The following is a 24,998-nucleotide window of genomic DNA, read 5'->3' on the forward strand; positions in this document are numbered from 1 at the left end:
CAGAATCAGGAGAAAGCTTTTAATATGCTGACAAGAGAATTTATCTGTAATAAACTACGGCCAAAAATGTGGTTAATGAAAATAATTCAAGCAATAGGGGGGAAAATTTCAAGTTGAATGAAATAACAACGCATTTAATGTAAAAGTAGGAATAGATCAGGGTTCTGTACTGAGACCATTTTTTTTTCTTGGGAGTCACCACTTATTAAGGCTCGAAGGCAACTCGAGGATAAGTGTTAATGAATGGTAGTAGTGTAGTAATCATTAATGGTGTAAATTGGGTCGAATTTGATTATTTATGAGGACGTCTCAACAAGGACTCATTTACAATGGATTTGAAGGCTACCATGTTGTATTCAAGCAGGAAGCAGACCAGTGGAACAGTGTTCCATAGGCAGGCAGTTTCTAGGAAAGAAGCTTTGTTCATGGAGTCTGTATTTAGATTTAGGCACAGTTAGAAAGAGAGGGAAATCGTATATAGTTGTTGTAGCTAGTAGAGTGGTTTTTTTGTGAAAGTTTGGCATAGATTAGAGGTCTGTTGAGCACTTGCCATGAAAATAATGATAGAGCAGACACAGGCTTGTAATGTCTCTTCCGTGGGAAAAAGGTAGCGGGAAGAGAAAAGGGCATCACCTACTAGGTTTTGAAGCCAATTTTGAACTCTGTCAAGGCTGGATAGGGCAACAATATTCCATTTTAGAGTGTACCTGGCTTTTCATTTGTGTTTTAGAAGAATTGTTCTTCAGAGAGTTTTGTATGGATTGTCTAGAAGAGATGTTGCATGCTAATAATTTAATACTTTCCTATGCAACAATGAAAAGTTTACTTTGAGAAATGTGACCAAGATCAAATCGGTGGTTGAAAGGTCGGGCAGCTCCCCAAAAGAAGAAAATTCTTCTGCTCAGTTTGTGGAAAGGGAAATAAGGTAATTCAATTTGAAAGAATTTATAACCAATTTGTGTGCAAAAAGGATAAGGCAATTGAGATGGATGGGAACTCAGATGTGGAGAAAGTATATGAGGATGGCGGAGACATTCATGTTGTCAAAAAGTATATGAGGATGGCGGAGACATTCATGTTGTCAAAAAGTATATGAGGATGGCGGAGACATTCATGTTGTCAAAAAGTATATGAGGATGGCGGAGACATTCATGTTGTCAAAAAGTATATGAGGATGGCGGAGACATTCATGTTGTCAAAAAGTATATGAGGATGGCGGAGACATTCATGTTGTCAAAAAGTATATGAGGATGGCGGAGACATTCATGCTGTCAAAAAGTATATGAGGATGGCGGAGACATTCATGTTGTCAAAAAGTATATGAGGATGGCGGAGACATTCATGTTGTCAAAAAGTATATGAGGATGGCGGAGACATTCATGTTGTCAAAAAGTATATGAGGATGGCGGAGACATTCATGTTGTCAAAAAGTATATGAGGATGGCGGAGACATTCATGTTGTCAAAAAGTATATGAGGATGGCGGAGACATTCATGTTGTCAAAAAGTATATGAGGATGGCGGAGACATTCATGTTGTCAAAAAGTATATGAGGATGGCGGAGACATTCATGTTGTCAAAAAGTATATGAGGATGGCGGAGACATTCATGCTGTCAAAAAGTATATGAGGATGGCGGAGACATTCATGTTGTCAAAAAGTATATGAGGATGGCGGAGACATTCATGTTGTCAAAAAGTATATGAGGATGGCGGAGACATTCATGTTGTCAAAAAGTATATGAGGATGGCGGAGACATTCATGTTGTCAAAAAGTATATGAGGATGGCGGAGACATTCATGTTGTCAAAAAGTATATGAGGATGGCGGAGACATTCATGTTGTCAAAAAGTATATGAGGATGGCGGAGACATTCATGTTGTCAAAAAGTATATGAGGATGGCGGAGACATTCATGTTGTCAAAAAGTATATGAGGATGGCGGAGACATTCATGTTGTCAAAAAGTATATGAGGATGGCGGAGACATTCATGTTGTCAAAAAGTATATGAGGATGGCGGAGACATTCATGTTGTCAAAAAGTATATGAGGATGGCGGAGACATTCATGTTGTCAAAAAGTATATGAGGATGGCGGAGACATTCATGTTGTCAAAAAGTATATGAGGATGGCGGAGACATTCATGTTGTCAAAAAGTATATGAGGATGGCGGAGACATTCATGTTGTCAAAAAGTATATGAGGATGGCGGAGACATTCATGTTGTCAAAAAGTATATGAGGATGGCGGAGACATTCATGCTGTCAAAAAGTATATGAGGATGGCGGAGACATTCATGTTGTCAAAAAGTATATGAGGATGGCGGAGACATTCATGTTGTCAAAAAGTATATGAGGATGGCGGAGACATTCATGTTGTCAAAAAGTATATGAGGATGGCGGAGACATTCATGTTGTCAAAAAGTATATGAGGATGGCGGAGACATTCATGTTGTCAAAAAGTATATGAGGATGGCGGAGACATTCATGCTGTCAAAAAGTATATGAGGATGGCGGAGACATTCATGCTGTCAAAAAGTATATGAGGATGGCGGAGACATTCATGTTGTCAAAAAGTATATGAGGATGGCGGAGACATTCATGTTGTCAAAAAGTATATGAGGATGGCGGAGACATTCATGCTGTCAAAAAGTATATGAGGATGGCGGAGACATTCATGCTGTCAAAAAGTATATGAGGATGGCGGAGACATGTTGTCAAAAAGTATATGAGGATGGCGGAGACATTCATGTTGTCAAAAAGTATATGAGGATGGCGGAGACATTCATGTTGTCTACTCTTCCTTCTGAGGTCATCAGATCTAAATCTAGCATCAAACATTCATCTTCATATCATTTTTCTTTAGGCAATGCAGGTGTAGCCTGATTGTCTTGTGATCACGCCATGATAAATAATACAAGACTAGTACCTTAATTCAATCAGTTTCGCTCCGAGTTGGTGTGTGTGCGTGATACATCACATCGCCCAAAAGTAGGTTGTCCGTTAATTTGTCTGATTTTGTCAGTCTCCAGTGATTTACTTTTTGGTCTGATCTGCCCTCACACAGCTTCAATCTCTCTCGTGAAACTTTGAGCGACCAACTGCTCTTGACCGCGTCCAAAATCCAACTGCTCACCTTGCAGTTCAAACCTTAACTCACTAAACGTATGACTATCTCCCCCCCCCCCTGTCAAGTGTTGCTCCTATTGTTCCCTATCAATTGATCATTCTGTCACTTGTCACACCCTGAATTAAACCCCACCCTTTTTTTTTCCTTTCTCTGCATTAAGAACAAATTCATATCTATTGTCTATTGATAAGTTCATTTATTACTCGCTAAACCTACTTCCTTTTTTGTTTGTCCTTTATTTTCCTCTTCCTCCCTGTACTCAACGAACATAGTGTCACACAGGTTCTCAATCCTCATTGGCCAGGTTTCACTCCCATGCATTATCAGTTACATGCCTGATAATAGTAACGCTCTGCCGATTGTTAATGATATGATTCCCCTGAAATAACTCCATACACCATAGAAAGTGAAGTCCTTTATCTCATGTTCTATCACAGCCAGCTTTATCACTTCCTTACATATTTTTGTTGGCCTAGGCCCGCCAATTCCCCCTAGTGAGTGCAACCATGGCGTGGTTAGAGGGCTTACAGGTCTCTACGATCCAGATAGATATGCTGGCGGGAGAATCGTCTCCTGGTAGGGTCACCCAAGCCAGACAGGTTGAAGGGTAGAGATCAGACTAAGGGAACTCACTAGTCCTCCAGGCTCCAGGTTAGAACAAGGCCAACAACGCAATTCTGTAAAAGAAAGTTACAGAAACTGCAACAACATCATCTGTGGACTTCTTGGTCTGGGAAGGGTCGTCTCTAGTAGAGTTCATGACACGAGCAGATGAAAGCCTCCGGGATGCCAGTGTGCTGACAACCCTTCTGACGACCAAGGCCAGGATAGGGACCTAGAACATCAGAACCCTATAGGAGACATGCAAGACTGCACATTGAAGGAGTGTCATTGCGGCCCTATGTTCCCCAAGGAATCAAGAGGCTTAACAAACTATGCCTGCCAATTGATCTTCCTACCTCAACTGTTACACATTTACTGTACTTTTCAGAAAAGCCTGAGGTATGCATATATACACTAGCAGAGAGACCTGACGTTGCCGAGGATTGAATGATGATCAAGGAATGTTTCACACTCATATTTTATTGTCATCAAAATCGGTGAAATCGCACATTTTTTTTAATCCAATCGATTGATTACCTGCTCTAGTTAAGAAATCCATCACGAGCTTCACATGCTTCCCTCCAGTGATTTAGTCCACAATACATTGTAATCTATATTGCACTGTAGAGAATTATTTTTATATATAATGGTTTGAATTTAAGTTTAAAATGAAAAATCAAAGTATCATGTTTCAATTGTGCTTTAAGCAAAAACATTCATTCCGAAAACACCCGTCATATCAAAGAACCTACTGTTGATTTGACATGCTGGGCCTTTTGCTTGTGTGATAATAAAACTTCTCTAATGCACTTGTGATGTTAGGCTGTATAAGGTTTGAACCTTGGTCAAAATGGCCTGTTCCTTCTTTTATTGGATTATCGATACTTATCAAAGACATTCTGATTCAAAGCCTATATAAGAACACTGCCAGATATATAAAGTAAATTTGTGTGAAATTTCATAAAACTCGGCCCAGCCGTTTCAAAGTCCATAGAAAACGAACTTGCATACAAAGTTCCTTTCATATTATAGTAGATTATATATATATATATATATATATATATATATATATATATATATATTGAAAAATAATTATGAAAAGTTAGCTAAAAATAATTTGCATTTGAAAATTTTAAATCTATCTATAAAAGTGAAATTGTTTGTGTGTACATTTCCCTACCAAACTACTCTATCAATTTTCAGTCTACAGACTTGAGATTTGACATAAGGGGTATTGAGATTCGGAAAAATCTTTTTAATCAGTTTTTTGTCAAAAATTTGGCTGTCAAGAGGTCAAAGTTCAATGATTTGACCATTGAAAACTCTACCAAACTCCTCCGCCAATTTTGGGTCTAAAAACTTGAAATTTTAAATGTAGGTTACTTGGACATGGGTCAAACTTTTTAATTTGATTTGAGACCAAAACAATGAATGTTAAGGGATCAAAATTGGGGTTAAAGTTTAAAAAATTACCTCTGTGGTCTCTACCAAATTACTCAGCCAATTGTTGGTCTAAACATTTTAAATTTTACATAAAGGGTATTCAGAGATAAGACAAGCTTTTTAATTGGTTTGGGTTGAAAATTTGAGCTGTCAAAGTTAAAAAGATTTGACCTTTGCAATCTCTAGCAAACTACTCAATTAATTTTTGGTCTAAACATTTGAAATTGTACATAACAGGTATTCAGACATGTGCCAAGCATTTTAATCAGTTTTGGGGTGAAAATTTTGCTGCCAAACGGTCAAAGTTTAAAGAGTTGACCGTTGCAGATTTTACCAAATTCCTCTGGTAATTTTGGGTAATTTTTGAAATTTTGGATGTAGATAACTTGGACATGGATCAAACTTTATTTTTATTTGAGACCAAAACAATAAATATTACGGGGTCAAAATTAGAGTCAAAGTTAAAAATAATTTGACCTCTGCAGTCTCTACCAAATTACTCAAACAATTTCTGGTCTACACATTTGAAATTTTACATAAAGGGAATTCATACATAGGGCAAGTTATGAACAGTACATATGGCCCGAGCAGAGACGGGTTGAACTGCTAGTGTTTTACATTTGTAACATGTATTCAAAACGGTTTCTGGACAAAATTATATGAAAATTGTTGATAGCAGGGGTGTTCAATAAGTAATGCTCTTGACCCACTTCTCAATACACATGAAAAAATTGAAAATGCTTAAAATATCTTAATAATGGCATACCTAGACAGAGCTTTATGATCTAAGAAAGAATTTTAAAATTTTTAAAATCTGATTGAAAATAAGAAAGTTACGACTATTTTTGTGCCTCACATGTTTGGATATTGTTTCCCTTTTTAAGACCATATGTGTTTTGTCATATTTTTACACTACTTTTTCAGTAAAAATGCAATATCGTTAAAAACACAAGATTAAGCAACAAAATTTATTATATAAATGCATTTTTCTGCAAGGAATAAGAATATGACACTGGAAATTTCCAGAAATTAATTGTTTCTAAGTAATCCACAGTAAATGCACATAAATATGTTGCAATACCATAAACATATCATGTGTATATATATATATATATATATATATATATATATATATATATATATATATATATATATATATAAAAGTTAAATTGTAATGCATTTATGTACAAGAAAGCGAAACATAATACTAGGATTGTTAGAAATGAATATATTGAAAGATTTCTTTGATATTATTGTAGACTAGCAGTTCAGCCTGGCTTTGCTCGGGCCCTATGTACTGTTTGTTCACAACTTTATGTGCATATATATACGTGCATATATATATATTAAAAAGTTTGACTCATGACAATGTAACCTACATCTAAAATTTCAAGTGTTTAGACCCAAAATTGGAGGAGTTTGGTAGAGTTTGCAAAGGTCAACTCTTTCAAATCAAATTAAAAAGTTTGATCCATGTCCAAATAACTTACATCTAAAATTTCAAGTGTTTAGACCCAAAATTGGCGGAGGAGTTTTCAAAGGTCAAATCATTGACCTTTGACAGCCAAATTTCTGGGCGAAAACTGATTTCCCAAATCTCAATATTCCTTATGTCAAATCTCCAGTCTGTAGACTGAAAATTGACAGAGTAGTTTGGTAGAGAAATGTACACACGCACACAAACAATTTCACTTTTATAGATATATAGATTACATTTGTTAAATCGCCCCAACCTGCCTCCCTAAAATATATGGTTCTCCCTTTTTTAGACAATTACATATGAACACACAGAAAAACTTGGCAGAAAAAAAATTATAAACTTAAGATAAAAATTTAATGTAAAATAATCTTAGATTTAAAGATCATAATATTTTAGGGCAGTTAACAATTTTTCTATGGGAAATAATCCTGTATGTTTTTTTTTTTTTATAGATAATTATGCATGGTTTTAAGAGGGTATTTGTAGAACGAGGAGGTTTGCTACTCAGATTTCGGGTTAGTAGTAGAGCTAGGGGAAATTACATGTGAACACCCTGAAAACTTGGCAGAAAGAAAACAAAAACAATTATTTTAGAATGAGTGATTAGTTTCATATATAAATTTCATGTAAAATAATTCACCATTTTCCAGGCCATTTTAACATTTTCAGGCAGTTAATTTATTTTTCCAGGAGAGACAAATCCTGTGCATTTTTTTAGGGGACGTGAGGCCGTTTTTTTTTGTTTTTTTTTTAAAGACAATTATGTATGTTTCTACTGGTTGGTATTCAGCAGTAAGCATTTTGTACGGGACAGTTTTGAATGAAGTGAATAAATCGGTTTGTTTGTTTTTAAAAACCCGCTATGAAAGCTACAGTCTGATATGACGAAGTCGACATTGAACAAACGTTACTTAGCTCTCTTTAGACAACTGGCTTTTGGCCTGTGATTAGAGTCGAGTTTCGCTTTTTTTTATACCGAAAACCGAATGTAACGCGTGCCGATGCGGGAAATGACGAATAATTAACATTTGAAAGTGAATAAAATTAAATAGACAGGCGAGCTCTGTGGATAACTCTGAGATATTACAATTTATAGATGATATAAAAAGTTTTAAGAAGTTGTGAACCGAGCAAGCGCTTCTCTGAAAGAAGCCTTTTGTGGACATCGAGGAAAAGCGTACATACATACATATATTTTCGCTTTTATATATATAGATTATCATTAATGTAAATTTTAAATAATTTAAATGTGTATATCACATTTTTTTTGTGATGCAGATGTTTCATCTGTCAGAAAGATTTTTTTTTAACAAATCAAAACCATGAAAAGAAAAGGAAATAAAATAATGCTTATATCAATTTTTCCATATAAGGGTGTCAATTTCAGAGCTTTAAATTCTGATAACTTTTGAACCAAATAAGGATATCTGCATGATTCATCTCTATTGAGCTCTTTATAACTAATTTAATTAAATAATCTAAAACTAAAAAAAAACAACTAGGAATGCTGCTTTAAGATTCACATTGCATATCCACTGTATCATTGATATCATTTCTCTTCATGCAACACATGTCCTCAACATTTATGAACCAGATTTCACTTCCATACATCACAATTAAAAAAACAAATTTGATTCACATCAAACTCTACACAGTTAATATGCTCAGATTCAGTTTCCATTTTTAGCCCCAATCTCAAACAGATTTCTTTTACCTCTTCCAAATATTCTTCAAGATGACCAGCAATATCGACATCCCAATTCTTGGTGAGGTCACGGATGGGCTTGAGGAGGAATCCAAAACGGTTATCATCTTCTACTCCCAGCATCATCTGAAAAGAAAAAAAAATTTCATTTTAACAGTTTGTTGAGATACAAAATACAATCAGGATTCCATGAGCAATGCAACATAACACCCAAGAATTGAGACTTCTGTTTAAAAATTAATTCAGAAGAAACCAGTGAGCAATTAAACTTAATAAAAATTAATTCAGAAGAAACCAGTGAACAATTAAACTCTATGCCAGGTGCATTTTAGGTCAACACATAAGAAAATCAAACTAATTTTTGTAAATGGAAATTTAAAATTTTATTTTTATTACAAATATTTCATTTATAATTAGAATGATTTCTTTTTATAAATAATTAAATGAGTTTGCAATTGGAAATTTAGTATGTTTTTGTATAATCAAAGTTTATATATATATATATATATATATTATATAATTAAATAATTATTTTTATACCTAGACATTAGTGTTTCATGCTTATGAAATCATCAGTGTAGCATGATTCGAACTCAGCTATGAAGCCACCTTTGAATCCATTTACTAAGTCTTTACTTCCAGGCCACCAAAAAATTTTCATGAGAATGAAGGAAATAAATAATACAAGCACAATTTGGGCACAGGCATATATATATATATATATATATATATATATATATATAAAAAGATTAAGGTTAAGGATCGCAATCAGAGAAGAATGCAAGAAAAAAAAAAATTTGTATAGGCTCTAAATAGTTTTATGTTACTTTTGTTTTATAAATTATTAAATGAGGAATCATTTCCTTTTAAAATCCAGTTAGTATTATGCATGTAAACTTGAGAAAAAACATGCTTGAAATGTATCAACATTATGGCTGCAGGCGCATCAGTCTCCCCACGTTAAAAGACATCACGCGCAGGCGTTCTCCCGAAAGCGAACACATCCTACTCTACATCATGGATGGAAAAGTCTTGTGACAGTTTAAGTCATTAAGCTCCCGGACTGAGGCAGAGAGAGCTCTCCCTTAATTCCCAGATAGAAAAAGTCCTGTGGCGACCAGGAAGTGGTGACGGGAGCAGGACAGTGTAGTCTGGCAGCTCCTAGCTGCAACCTGGCACATAGGCGGTGGGTGCCAGATTTAGTCGCTAACCTCACGGACCGAGGCAGAAAGAGTTTTTCGGCAGCTGCATCCATGACTGAGCAGCCCTGTTTAGGATCCACTCTGCTCACCCCAGTAGGGGAGGGGGGTTAGAAAAGGTACCCCTAATAATAGCCTGACTAAAAAAAACCCCGTCTGGACTACCGCATCCAGAGGGATCACCACCACGTGGTCGGAAAAAGAAAGAAAACTTACGCCTATATTTTGGAACCTGGAATGTGAGGACCCTCATGGACAACAAAACAAGTGATCGACCCGAAAGAAGAACTGCCATTATCTCAAGAGAGCTAAGGAGGTTCTAGATTGACATAGCTGCGCTCTCTGAAACCCGACTGGCTGACGACGGGCAGCTGAGGGAGGAGAAAGGCGGGTACACCTTCTTTTGGAAAAGGCCTGCAGAAGAGCCACGTATCCATGGCGTGGGCTTTGCTATAAAGAACAGCCTCATCTGTCACCTCAATGGGCTCAACGGAGGACAGTCTTACTCGGACACGAGTGACCGCCGATGATGATGATGATGATACCAAGTTTAAAGTCGTTAGATCAAAAATTTGTTGCGTATATAAGTTGTGAGTTATCCTCACACACATTCTCACTTTCATAGATAGAATTATAAACATTTCTTGCATTATCTATTATAAAATAATAGATTATCTTTACAAATACTGTTTCCACTTCATTTCCAGTTGCCTCTTCCCATGTTAAGAACATTTTTTCTAAATAAAGTTTATATTTAGAAAATCCCTTCTTAACATGAGAAGGGAGGGATTCCTTTTACCGTGAGAAATTACAAATTGAATCGTGTCTCCTCATTGGTTGATTAGTTCAATAAATTGTTTTAAAACAGCTATTCTTATTGGTTCAATTCAAATTTAAACCACACGAGTTGCGAGCCTTTTTAATTCAGTTCCGGAAAAAACGTTGAAGATGCTGAACTGCTGTTTTATTTTTCTTAATTAATTTGGCGCCCAAATTGTCATGGTATTTTTCAGACTAACCTAATAAGTTAGGTCTTTCTTTCTTGATGTAATATCGACTTTTCTGTCAGCAAAGATTGTTGATTTTTGGTTAATTACAACCTCATTGGATGCTTCCGATTTACTAATTGATCGTTCTATTAAAAGAGCAGTTCTTCATGCTAAGGATAATTACTAATCTTCATAGAAGATTAGTCAACTGCCACTTCATCAAGAAGTCAACTACTAGGCTTAGCAGAGTTGCAATATTACACAACATTTTGCAAGAAAAAAATGACCTGTAACTTCATCATCAGGTAAGTGCACTTTTCAATTTGTTGTGTTTTAATTTCGCTCTCTGTCAGAGTTCTAAGCTATGTGGGAATAAAATTCTCACAATACATATTCTGTACTTTCACCTAACAATTTAATAAACAAATGATACCATAAAAAAATCAATCGGAAGTTAAATGGAAACAATAATTGTAAAGATAGCCAAATATTTTTGGAATCATGAAAATTGTTTTCTAGGATAACGAAAACGCTTTCTCCGTTTCAGGTAACGTAAACTTAGTTTGCTTTTTACATAATAACCTATGTTTGCTCCCAATAGGACGCTATCATGCAAAAACCTTGATTATGCAGCATATTAACCCATTATAAACAGGTTTTTCTTCAGCTTTTACATGTAATACTAAATAGATTTTAATTTAACATAGCTCATCATGTAATAATAAACTAATATAAAATCATTTTTATTGTCTTTACAAAATTTTTGGTACTTGTGCATCCATGTTACCACGCTGAAATAATAACGTTATTATTTAGAAACTCATTCTTAACATGGGGAGGGGATGGTCATTTGTAACTATTCTGTACTCTCACCTAACAATTTAATAAACAGAAATAGGCAATTTGGCATATTCCTCGAGACAAGATTTACAAAACATCCTTGAACCCTATATCACATAAAAGGAACCAAATTTTCTTAATCACCGGTATTTCACTAGTTTTAAATAAACAGAACATAAGCAATATAAACTTTTTTTTTTTTTTTATAATAAACACTTTATTTATTTTAAACAATATACAGGACTTTTAAAGAAATTTAAAACAATATAATCACACATTTAATAATTAATTATTAATAATTTAATTGTAATTTATTTATTTGTAGATACTTTTAAAAATAAAATATTTTATGAATTGTTCTGTGACTGGACGTTATATATTAAAAATTGATTGTTTCTTTTTAGAATTATAAATAATTTTTACATGAGAATATTCGTCAAAAATATTTTTTTTAAAATGTATTTACTTGCCTCCCCACGAGGGCACAGTTAGACACAAGGTCGGTTTTTAATGTGGGAAAATCTAGCTTCCTAAAAAGGGGTACTCTGGATAGGAACAAAAATAAAATAAAACTTGTCTCAGTCATGAAGGATTTCTCATCCACTGACCGAGGACAGAACAAATGAAGTGTAGCATCAGAACAGATACTACAGTGATTATTATTGTAAATGTTTGTTTACTATCTTTTCTCAGATTTTAACAATAGTTTACATTATGGTATGAATGTTTTTTTTAATTATGTTTTTAGGTATGTCCGATGGATGGACTCACCCAACGTAAGATTACCACATATATATATGTGTGTGTATTCTTACAAATTATATTGCTGAAGAAATTGCATTTAATTCTTGGACGTCAGAAATTCCTATGGGTAGCTGTTGAAATTGCTATATTGTTTAAAATTTACAAAAGTCCTGTATATTGTTTAAAATTAAATAAAAAATGTTTATTTAAAAAAAAAAAAAAGAAGAGTTTTGTTTATATTGCTTATGCTCAGTTTATTTAAAACTGTTTACAAAGTAACATACTGGTGATTAGAGAAATTTGGTTCTTTTTATGTGATATAGGGTTCGAAGCTATTTTGTCAATCTTGTCTTAAGGAATATGCCGGAATGCCCCAAAATATTGTAAAAATTGATTTTTACTTGAAAATACTATTTAAAAATAGCACGGTAACCAAAGATGCACAAGCACAATTTTTTTTTTTTTTTATCATATTCTGTTTAGGACGGTGATCTCATCATTTACCAAATGGTATCTTACCAAGCCAAGTACGTTCAAGGATGGAGTACTGCTGCCACATTTGGGTAGGAGCGACTAAAAACTGTGGTAATTTTTATTTACCGGAACTCGATGTGGAGGGGGTGAAGCAAGGAATTCTGCGTGGCAGACGTTCAAGCAAAAGGTTTGAAAGTTCTTGGTCGACTGTTTTTATAATAGTGTTAGTTTGTTGTCCACTCACGTGGGTCGGACTTAACATTTGCATAGAATTGACTAGTAGGTTATAAAAACACCCCTATCGTCGATATGTTTTTGGTTGGTCTTTTTGTTTTAGTCCAGCAACCCGTTTCATAGTTACTGTTACAAAGATGATCTGTTGTTGTAAGCAACGAGGCAAACGGAAGCCAAAGGACCTACTTGGATACCTCTGTGCTGGAAAAACTGAATTGCCTTTCTACAGCTAAAGAAAGTAGGTTGGAAGTGAAGACCTTTTTGGGCTTAGAAACAAGACCTTTTAAAGAGGCCTCTGTGGAATTAAGACTTATCCCTGAGAAAGTTCACACTCTTCAAATTCTTTCCAGTGAATTGAATCTTTCACATGAGTTACTGGAGCTTCTGCAGATAGTTAAAAACCTGAAACAGCATCGATTGGCAACTAAGTATAATTCCAGGAACGTATTAAAATTGAGGGGCTATTGGGAATTGACGACATTCAATTCATAGGACCGTTTCAAATCGTCCCCTTCATGTATGGAGCTGCTTTTTCCACTCCAAGAGGACTTGTACCCTTTGGTAACAGCCGTTGCTTCATGTATGAGAATCAACTAAACCCAAGACACAAAGTAGAGAGAGGGGCAAAAATTAATTATACCTCCTTGTTGGAAAAAACACCTCCACTTTCAGAGTACAACATTAATTTTGTGCTGAATCCAGAGGAGAAATACCTAGACCCGTTAAAAGCTTGGTTTGAAGAAGGAAACATCCAGAGAGGACTAGAAAGCATGTTTAGTATGGAGTCACTAGGGTTACCCATCACAGAGGAATTCTCCACTGTGGATGAAGAGAAAGTACAGAAGTTTAGGAACACTATATCCTACAGAGATAGCCGATACTATGTACAGCTGCCATGGTATGAAGACAAAGTGAAGTTTGTACCTTCTAACCACAATGCCGCTCTTAGAATACTAGAAAGAGTAGTTAAAGACCTGGAGAAGAAAGGTCTCTATGATCAATACTTGGACGTCTTTAGACAACAGGAAGATGAAGGAATTATAGAGGAAATAACGGTGACTCCAGAAGACTTTCAAAATTACATATGGATTCCGCAGAGACCGGTACTCAAACTGGCTGATTAGACGACCACAAAGATGAGACCTGTATTCAATTGTTCCTACAAGGGGGCAAATTCTATATCACTGAATGAGGCAGCCTATCCAGGAGTCAACCTAATGGGAGACATATTGGAACTGTTGATTCGCTTTAGGGCCAACAAATGTGTTATTGGCCGACAAATGAAAAGCATTCCTTATGATTCGACTAGACCTGGAAAAGGACCGCAATCGTTTCTGTTTCTTTTTAAAGAAAGGTTACAACTTGCATTGTTACAGATACTCTACCATCTTATTCGGTTTCAATGCAAGTCCCTTTAAATTAGGTTTTAAAATATCATGCAGAAAAATTTCCTTCGGATGAATGTTCCCAGGTATTCAGGTTGAACTTTTATGTGGACAATTTGGTGAAAACAGGAAATGATGTAAATACTCTATCTACGTTGTACACAACGGTGAAGGAGCGACTGCAAGTGTGTAACTTTGAGATACAATCCTGCAACTCCAACAGTGCAGTGTTACGAAAAAAGATGACGGCAGATGGAACTGTCAGGGTTTGATTCTGGTGTGGAGAAAGCTTTAGAGTATTTGTACAGTTCCGAACATGATACTATGAAGGTCTGTTCACACCAATGCGATGTAACCACATCAACAAAAAGGAAAATACTGTCTGAAGCTTCTAAAATGTTTGATCCCTTGTCCCTTTGTCTTCCAGTAACGGTGAGGAGCAGAATGCTGATACAACGTTGGAGGCAAAAGTTGGATTGGGATGATGAAGTTCCAGAGGAGTCAAAAAACCCCCAAAAAACATGGAAAGCTCTGGCAAAGGACTTAACGGAATTGGGCTCTATATCATTTCCAAGGAGAGTCCTAGACGAAAATAAGCCACTAAAATTGTTCCTATTTTGTGATGCCTCCAAAATATGGCATATGCCGTACAAGATGGACAATCGGCACTGGTGTTTGCTAAAGCCAAAGTAGCACCCTTACAAGGTAAATCTCTCCCCACTTTGGAGCTGTTGTCAGTATTCCTAGCATTGAAATGTTTTCCCTTTATAAAGGAAGCCTTAAAGAACTCCCTGATAGAAAAAGTATATGTTCTAACGGACGTGCAAGTGGTATTGGCTTGGATACTAGCCAAGTCGATAACCACAAAAACATTTTTGCGCGCAAGAGGCTGCAAGATATAACGCAAATGTCTGCAACAATCAGGTCGGAGATGAAATTGCAGTTGAGTTTCAAATACATGCCAACTAAGGAGAACCCAGCTGACTACATCACAAGAGGACTAACCTTTAAAAAATTTAAGGAAAACCTTTCCTATTGGTATGTAGGCCCTGCGTGGATAAAGCAGGAAGAGATTCGGTGGAACAGGGTCGAGTTAGGTTGCCTCTCGGAAGAACAAGGAATGCGTTCATCCTGCAATGAACTTGTTTATGAGACATAAAAACGAAACTCCCTCTATAGTCTCTGTAGGAAGATTCTCCAACTTGCAGGCCAAGGCATTAGGGTAGACCCAGCTGGTTAGGGGTCTAAAATGCACCAGAAATTTCTGGTGCAGGTCTCAGGCAAGACCTTAAAAACTGCGACTAAAAAATGATGAATTCCCTTCTCTTTTCCCCTATCTCACATCCTGTAAAAGACAGTTTTCCTTTTTTTGATATGGGAATGTGTGGTAATTTTTACTTACCAGAACTCGATGTGGAGGGGTGAAGCAATGGAATTCTGTGTGGCAGTCGTTCAAGCAAAATGTTTGAAAGTGCTTGGTCGACTGCTTTTATAATAGTGTTAGTTTGTTATCCACTCATCTGGGTCGGACTTAACATTTGCATAGAATCAACTAGTGGGTTATAAAAACACCCCTATCATCGATATGTTTTTGGTTGGTCTTTTTGTTTTAGTCTAGCAACCCGTTTCATAGTTACTGTTACAAAGATGATCTGTCGTAAGCAACGAGGCAATTCGTTGCAAATCTTGTTGACCAAGAAAAGGCGTGAAGGAGTCACCACGCAAGGTAAGAGTTTCATTGTTTTTTTCCTTCTACGTCGAGTTCTGGTTTAACCCGTTGAGTTGCAGAAACGCCTCCCCCCCTTTAGGGAGTTAAAATCCGACAAAACAGCCTATCCTACCTTGACAGAGTACAAAATAGACTTCGTGGCTTAGTGGGGGTTGCCCTTTTCTCTTCTCTGCAACCTCTCTCCCACAGAAGAGACGTTGTGAGCCTGTGTTTGTTTATCGTTATTTCCATGGCAAGTGCTCGTCTGAGCTCCAATCTCTGGTCCCCCCTCGCCAATCTTTAACGATAAACACCTGTCTAGCTGAAACCACTGTCATCAATTTTCCCCACTCTTTATCTGTGCCTAAATCAAAATGTAAATTCCATAGACAACACTTCTTTCTTAGAAGTGCATGCCTGTGGAACTCTCTTCCGTTTGCCTGTTCCCCACCTGACTACAACTTGAATGTCTTCCAGTCCAACATAAACAAATTCCTGATGAACAGCCCCCTTAAGTAAAACACTTTATTAAATCTCCAATACTAACGATTACTACGATGCTATCCCATTGATTACTGTACACACAATAACCCTTATCCCCGAATGGCTTCCGGGCCTTGATAAATGGTGACCTCCAACCTCCATGTAAAAAAAAGCCGGTAAATTTTTTTTTTTTTTATAAAAATCGTGGGTAAATTTTTACGACATGCCCCAGTAAACACCCAACCACAAAAGCCGTTCTTAACATGGGGAGATTGGGGGGGGGGGTATTCCGAAAGCCGTTCTTAACATGGGGTGGTTGGGGGTGTTTATACTTCGCTGAGGCAGGTTGTAAAAAAAAAAAAAAAAGTAAATAAATAAAAAAATACCAAATCGTGTCCATATTTTCCCAATTAAAGCGTGTTTTTCTTCCGGTTATGTTGAGTATTTTAACTAGAGTAAACAAAGTGAAAAACAAAAAAACCTAATAAGCCCCGCACTATCAGCTGGGGTGGGCTTCAACCGCTGTCCCATCGACGAAATGTTGCATCGTTCTACCTGTTTTACAAGTATTTTAATGGTGGATGCTCCGACGAACTACAAGCACTTGTGCCCTGTCGACGTAAATAACCCCGATAAACAGCAAAATCCCTAGATGTTGTGGAAAATTTCTCCACTGAAAGGTAGAGGTTAACAAGGATTTTGCAACAATGGTTTGTTGCGACCTGTGACTAGGTAAAAATTGTAGAACCTTGTCGGTCTGGTAATAAGGGTAACGATTCAATTTCCTTCAACTCCAATCCCAAACTGAAATCACCACCAAAATTCAGTTCACTCCACCCCTCTTATAATCCAGTTAGCCAATCAAATAAGTTAAATGTAACATCTACCAATATAAAAAGAGGCATCGCCCACACAAAAGGTTTTTGCTGCCACTCTTCCTGAGACTCGCAGGTAAGTGCTTCAAGTCTTCTCAACACCCTCCCACTCAACAGAAAACAAAATCAATTGTTATTGATTTTGTAAAGCCTTCTCAATATACATATTCCTCATTCTTGATCCCCAGAGCAGTGGTGACAAACCCAATCCTTTTCATCTGGCGGAGCTGCACTGATCCCAACGCATCTAAAATGGAACCAGTTATCACATTGATCACAGCAGATCATGGCCGATCCGTCATCAGGTTTATTACATCCGAACAAATCCAAACTTGCTCACTCTCCTGTACTAAAGTGGGTTCCTCAAAACTGGTTTCTGACCAAGAAATTCCTTCTATGGACTCCCAGTCATCATAACTAGGTTCCGGACCATCCTCTTGTGGTTCATATTCCGCATGTAGTTCTAGCGGATATAGATGTTTAAGAGAATATGTTCTCACACTCCCATCACCCCGTCGTATCTGTGCCGATCGTACCATACCATCGTCTCCCGGAAACAATTCTTCTACTCTCCCCAATGCCCAGAAGGGTCGAGACTTGTTTGGAAGTTTTATCGTCACAATATCTCCAGGTCGTACCTTATTAGATATAGTTGGATAACGATCTTGTTTACGTTCTCGAAGAGAGAGTAAGTAATCCTCGTTCCATATCCGTTTAAACTCCTTGAGCAGCTCATCCCGGTTCTTCAAAGATTCCAACAATATCTGTCTGGACGGCAGTTCCCCTTCATTAATTGGTTGAATCTCCATTCTAAGAAGAAGTCCAGGGTTTTGATCTGGGCGCAGGAAGTGATTGGGCGTAATTACCTCCAATCCAGAGTCATTCGAACTCACATAGGTTAACGGTCTATTGTTCACTGCCCGTTGGACATCTGAAATGGCTGTCCACAACTCAGATTGACTGTAAATAGACCTTCCAACAGTTTTATAGAGGCATTCCTTTAATGTTTTAATCATGCGTTCCCAAACTCCTCCATACCAAGCCGAATGAAGAGGGATCTTAACATGCTTTATATTATACTGCCCAAATTTTTCATCAAATTCGGAAGAAGTTAGGGCCTGATTTAGTAAACTAACTCCAGCAAGAAATGACTTTGCATTGTCACTATATATGTGAGAAGGCAAGCCCCACATGTTTGAAAACCTGATGAAGGCCAGTATAAATGTGTGTACTGTCATGTCCTCAACCAGTTCTAAATGCACCGCTCTGATTTCCAAGCACGTAAATATGAGAATGTAAACCTTAGATTGAAGATTTTGGTTTTGAACCCACAGGTGTCCTGTATAATCTATCCCTGTATGTAAGAATGGCCTTATCAGATTTACTCTATGTTTAGGCAGGTCTGTCATCTTAGGATACGGAAAATGTATCGAGTTGATTTTCTGACAAATAAAGCAGTCCTTCAATATTCCCTTCACAGCCTGTCTGCCTTGAGGTAACCAAAATCCTGACATCCTGATTCTACTAAGTGTAGCCGGCACACCCAAGTGTTTAGCCCTCTCATGCTGATCCTTCACAATTAGATTAGTCAAGGGATAATTCTTCCCGAGCAATACAAGGTTTAAAACCTCATATTGTAGAGTAAAATTTTTTTTGATCCTGCCTCTGGAGCGGACGACACCAGACTTGTCCAGAAATAGGTTTAACTGACTCACAAGGTTCGGAATGGGTTTATCATGAGGTGCACGTAAGAACTTCAATTCAAGGGGAAATGCCTGTTGTTGCATTGTCTTGAACAAGTAGTCAGCAGCAGCTTGTTTATAGTCCAGTTCCTTGCCTCTTGCTTTGGATATAAATTCGAAGACTCTGGAGACCACACGTAGAAGTTTGTTAAAACACGAAAATCTGTCAAAGGCGACGATAGGCTGAGACCAGCTCTCATTACAGGTGTAGAACAGGTTCGTACGAACTATTTGCTGGTTGTCTGCACTAAGACAATCCAAAGTACTATCAGGCCAACAGACAGTTCCACCAGACAACCAGTTTGGTCCAGCACTCCAAAAAGAGAAATTTTCCTTAAATTTAGCTGCTGTCAGTCCCCTAGTCATTAGGTCCGCAGGGTTCTGATTGGAAGGCACATATTTATACCTGATAGCAAGGTTGTAATTTGCAAGTATCACTTCTTCCATCTGTGTCACATCCTTGAGGCGATTCTTCGTGAAAATGTTTTTATGGCTCGTCTGCTTGGACATCAGCCAAGTGAGTACAATTTGGGCATCTACAGCCAAATACAAACTTCCAAATTTCGTTCCTTGATAGGCTCTCAAGATATTACTAAGACATTTAATTGCCAAAAAAACTGCTAATAGTTCCAGCGTTGGCAAGGTTTTAGCTTTTAATGGTACCACCTTTGCTTTAGCAAAAATCAGAGAAGATATACCTCCCTGAACTGCATATACAGAAAACCCATATGCCTTTTTTGAGGCATCTGTGAATATGTACAAATCCGCAACAGTATCGCTATCAAGTACCTGTCTTCTAAACGATAACGAATGAAGTACCGACAAATCACTAGCTAGTAATCTCCACCTTTCCTGCATTTCCTTTGGAATGGGATCATCCCAATCAATATTAGCCTTCCACATTTCTCCCACCAATATGCGACTTTGAATGGTGACTGGGAGACATAAAGACAATGGGTCAAATACACTGGATGCGGCTGATAGTATTTGACGTTTTGTTGCTAAGTTGGGGTCACAAGTTCGCTGGACTAGGCTGATGGAGTCCGACTCTGGGTCATATCTGTAACCCAGAACCTTTTTCCATGGACAACTGTGAGTTGTCAAAGTCTCATCCTTCCTCATCAATTCCTGTAGCTTTGGGCAATTGGTGTTACATGATCGAAGATCAAATCCTCCTTTCTTCAATCTTTCCTTTATTTCATGATATAGTTTTCTCAACACACCTTCCGAATTATTCGTACTGACCAGATTGTCAACATAAAAATTTGAATTCAACAGTTTGGTGCAATCATCAACTGGAAATCTCGATGCATGATACTTCAATATGCAGTTCAATATAAAAGGGCTTGCGTTAAAGCCGAAGATGATGGTCGTATAACGGTAACATACCAGACGATCATCCCGTTTTAGAAAGAAGCAAAACTTATTTCTATCAGATTGCTTTGATAATCTAATCATCAGAAATGCCTTCCTGATGTCGCCCAATAATGTATATCTATTAGTCCGAAAGAGTAGAGTTAGATTTAACATGTTTCCGGTTAAATTTACCCCTGGGTATGCAGCCTCGTTTAAGGATACTCCTCCCTTGACCTTCAATGAACAGTTGAAGACTGGTCGCATTTTAGTAGTTGCTATGCTATCGGATTTAAAGACCGGTCGATGAGGGATCCAAACATGTTTATGGAACTGTTTAGGTGAACAATGAAAGGGTTCTATTATGCCCTCTGCCTCTTGTTCGGCAAAAACCTCTAAATATTCCTCATAGAGGCCCTTCATTTCCAGAGTGTGTACCACCCTATCCAACACCTTGAGGGCTACTTGGTGATTAGAGCGCACCTGAGCTAATTTATCAGTGTGCCACGGTAACTGCACCCAGTACCGTCCCTCCTTAAACTCTATATTTCTCATAAACTCCTCTACCTTCTGGGCATCATAGTCGGACAAGGTATCATTCTCTGATAGCCCCAAAGACTCCACACTGTAAATCCACTCCAGACCTCTTTCTACAGTACTGTCCTCAAAAGTTTCTTTATAGGGGTCCGAATAAGAAGAACACACGTCAAGAACACTATTAACAATGGAGGTCGGACACTTAACAGTTCTCATGACTTCTCCATAAACTGGAACCTTGCGTTGGATCGTTTTAATTTGGTGAGGAAACATGAAATTCCTGGGATCCCCAAAAGGTATCACTCCTCGTGGGGAAAGCCAAGCTTTCCCATTCATACATTTTATCATTTGTAGGGGTTCCATAAATTGTAACAGGTCTACCCCTATTAACCCTTCCAAAGTTATATTGGCATTTCTTCCTAAATCTGTATCCAGGGTGTAATCCAATTTCGTAAGGTTCTCGACCACAATCGGCAAATGCTCCACTGTATGAATGATGTCTAATTCCTTGTCAATAAGGATAGGTAGCTGCCGCTTTACCCCTGGCGTCAACTCCACTGTTGTGGTAAGTCGCTGAAAATTGCAGGTTTTCCTTCCTAGAAACGTCACAATCTCAAGGTTTACCTCTGAGACAGATCTTGGGTCATAAGCCAGATCCTGCAAAATTCTTCCACTAAAGTACGAATTTTGACTGCCCGTGTCTATCAAACATCGCAGCTTCACAGCTTTGTCCCCTCTTTGTAGTACGATGGTAGCAATCGGCAAAATACACTGCTGCTCACCCAAACTGGTATTGATACATTCATTTGTTGATGTATATGGCATAGGGCACATGATTGCGGTATGGTCCTGGGCTGAACATCGCTCACAATTGCCCTTAGGGCTTCTTTTACAGGGACACGAATCACTGAAATGATTGTTACTTGTGCACCTATAACATAGTCCGAGTTCTTGACAACGACGCCATCTTTGAGGAAATGTATGGTATTCTTCACAAACTTGAGTGGAATGACCATCCCTCAAACAAAGGTTGCAGGTTTTATGCCTCTCCTGGATATGGAAATTCTCCAATGTTGGTGTTGTTGTCTCCGGTTTTCTGTCTGGATGAATGTATCTACGAGAGCTACCATAATCCAAATCTCTCTGGTTTGCTTCAGGGAGTGCAGCTTTCCAGGATTTTAAGATCCTGATGCCCGTATCTAAAATAGAAGTTAAAGATGGATGCGGTGCCCCTACAGACCTCACTAATTCTTCCTTAAGACGGTTGGGCAGTCTTTGGAACAGTATATGAGCCGCTAATGCCCCTCCGCCTGAATTTCTTTCCATAAATCCATATCCCAACATAGAGTCCAATTCCGACAACTCGTATTTAACCTGAGACAAATAGTTTTTAAGGTATTCAATATCATACCTGCCTCGGGTGGACAGTTTGAATAGGCTAGAGAATATCTCCTCTCTAATGCCCTCTTCATCCCAATAATTATCCTTAAGAATTTTTATTGCGGCATCATAATTATTGGATGTCTCCTCTAGATGATGTATTAGCCGAAACGGACGTCCCGTAACACAAGTCTTGAGGTAGGTTAATTTTTCTCTCCTTGATTTTAATCCCGAAGTGCAATAGTCAAATCTAGTGAGAAAATCTCTCAATGCAAATTTGTTCTCAAAGTCCAGGCCATCAAAACTAGGGCATTTGACCTTAGGCCTAAACATAGGTGTCAACTTGAGATGGCTGCATTACATTTGGGAGCATGAAGGGAGGAGAATCATCCTTGTGAACCTCTGCAGTTAAGTTTTGTAAATCTCTTTTCACGTCCTCTTTGAATTTGATAAGGTCATAAGCATGCGGTGCCACCCTATCTCTAGGAAGGAATTTAACCAAGTTTTCCTGAACTTGGTCTACTTTAGAAAGCCACTCGTTTATGTTGTCTGTGGTGTTCTTCAAGGCACATGCATCCACTGCGACTCTTTTCTTTAATTTTTCTAATGTGTATCCGATAATGTTTTTATATCTTTCCTCCGTATCCAAAAGGGCCTCAAGAAGGTGATCCAGTTTTTCTTGCATTCCTAAGGAATCCTCAAGGGAAGACATTTGTTCCGCGGCCATAATAATAAAAAAATAACAGAAGAAAAAAAGGGGGAAAAAAAAATGCACAAGGTCTGCAGATCAATGTTGCAAAGTGTGGAAAATTTCTCCACTGAAAGGTAGAGGTTAACAAGGATTTTGCAACAATGGTTTGTTGCGACCTGTGACTAGGTAAAAATTGTAGAACCTTGTCGGTCTGGTAATAAGGGTAACGATTCAATTTCCTTCAACTCCAATCCCAAACTGAAATCACCACCAAAATTCAGTTCACTCCACCCCTCTTATAATCCAGTTAGCCAATCAAATAAGTTAAATGTAACATCTACCAATATAAAAAGAGGCATCGCCCACACAAAAGGTTTTTGCTGCCACTCTTCCTGAGAGTCGCAGGTAAGTGCTTCAAGTCTTCTCAACAATGTAAGAAAGCCTTCTACTCTAATAGTTTCTTCCTTAGGACTGCCAGACTTTGGAATTCCCTTCCGAGTTCCTGCTTCCCGGACATATAAGTTCAAGTGAACAGACATCTTGCTGCTCAACTCCCTACATAGTATACCGTTCAGGTCCAAGTGTAACTTTAATAATATTTCCCTCTGCCTGTTCTACAAGTATTTAAATGGTGAATGCTCCGATGAACTGCAAGCACTTGTACCCCCTCGACGTAAATACCCCCGACAAACCAGACAAGCAACTAAATGCAATCCCTACACAGTAGAAATCCCTAGATGTAATAAAGCTTTTTACTCCAGTAATTTCTTCTCCAGAACAATAATAATTTTGTTTGTTATGTATATATATTGCACCTTGCACCTCTGTCTATTGTAAAACAAACCTCATATCTTTATGGAGGCATTTTTAAACAACAAAGTAGTTAATTTATGTAATTTAATCCAATATATTAAATAAATCGAAAACATTTCAGTTAAATTTGACGTTTATTTTGTAAATATTTATAAAATAAAGGTACTTGTGCAAAATACGAAACGTTATTTTTTTTTTTAATGATTTTCAAGCTAAATTCAATGTTTACGGTATCTTTTGTTTATTAAATTAAACATCCTCTTTATATGAAGAATGGCTTTCTAAATGATAACGTTATTATTTCAGCACGGTATATATCCTGCATAAGTATCCAAAATAAACACAAAAAAGCGCTCGAAAAAGCTAGACAACACTCAAACTTTTAACAAAACAATTACATAAACTTAATTCGTACCAGCATTCAACAAAATAAAAAAAGATCTCATCATCATAAACTAACATTATAAAAATATTAATTTGCATTTTCTTGAAAAATATTCTTTTATTTATTTAAATAAAAAAATATTTTTCATTTTGTTTTTCGTTACCTTCTAACGTGGGTTTACGTCCATTGAATTCATTGGATTCATACAATCGCGCTAACCAACAAATTTCAAAAACCTTTTAAAATGAATTCTGATTGGTCAATAATATCAACAATACACAGTTAATGCCGATACTCACCAATCAGTGAAGCCGTTTCATTTGCGATTTCCCTCTTCTATATCGCAGCAAAAAAAGAAACTTCCGCTTGCATTACCTATTTTATGATTTTAAATATAGATATATTTTTATACATATTATTCAGTAGAAAAAAATACAACTATTAAGAACAATTATAAAACAAAAGCTTTTTTTTTTTCTTTTACTTTGCCTTACTTTAGCGCCTTTTGCAAACAACATTAAAGCGGTGTAGTAGTTTGTTGTGTCCCCATTTAATATATGCCCGCAATGTCGCAATCAATTTGCTTACTAATGAGGGTAGAATTAGACACAAGGTCGGATTTTTTAGACACAAAGGTCGGATTTTTGTCCAGCTCCTCCAAAAGGACGCTCTGGGTTAGGACAACAATAAAAATTGCTTCAGTTTTAGAAGGATTTCTCATTCACTGATCGAGGACAGAAAAGATGAAGTGTAGTAACTAAAGGCTAAGGGGGTATTTAGTTCTTTCCCACTGCAAAAACTGTGACACCAC

The 24,998-nt window shown here is 37.2% G+C and overlaps 2 protein-coding genes across 3 annotated transcripts in view; both read right to left on the reverse strand.

Annotated features, from left to right (window-relative positions):
- Positions 1 to 24,530, reverse strand: part of LOC145265474 (condensin-2 complex subunit H2-like) — an 82,272-nt gene extending 57,742 nt beyond the window's left edge. Inside the window, exons 1-2 of one of the 2 annotated variants that reach the window (XM_080121342.1) lie at positions 24,487 to 24,530; positions 8,365 to 8,481 (exon numbers count right to left, since the gene is read on the reverse strand). In XM_080121342.1, coding sequence (XP_079977468.1) covers positions 8,365 to 8,481 — 117 coding nt within the window. In that variant the 5' untranslated portion in view covers positions 24,487 to 24,530. Of the gene's footprint in view, positions 1 to 8,364; positions 8,482 to 24,350 lie in introns of both variants that reach the window. The other variant, XM_080121341.1, reaches the window with a different exon arrangement.
- Positions 17,571 to 22,631, reverse strand: LOC145265652 (uncharacterized). Its single transcript, XM_080121718.1, has one exon. It carries the CDS (start codon positions 22,629 to 22,631, stop codon positions 17,571 to 17,573), a length of 5,061 nt encoding a protein of 1,686 aa, XP_079977844.1.
- Positions 24,531 to 24,998: the final 468 nt, after the last annotated feature.

Source organism: Euprymna scolopes, chromosome 40 (genome assembly GCF_053919585.1).
Source record: "Euprymna scolopes isolate OS-2025 chromosome 40, ASM5391958v1, whole genome shotgun sequence".
NCBI lineage: Eukaryota > Metazoa > Mollusca > Cephalopoda > Sepiida > Sepiolidae > Euprymna > Euprymna scolopes.

Bases quoted from the DNA above. Each gene is read 5' to 3' on its own strand.
- LOC145265652 (XM_080121718.1), bottom strand. From the start codon at position 22,631: ATGTTTAGGCCTAAGGTCAAATGCCCTAGTTTTGATGGCCTGGACTTT.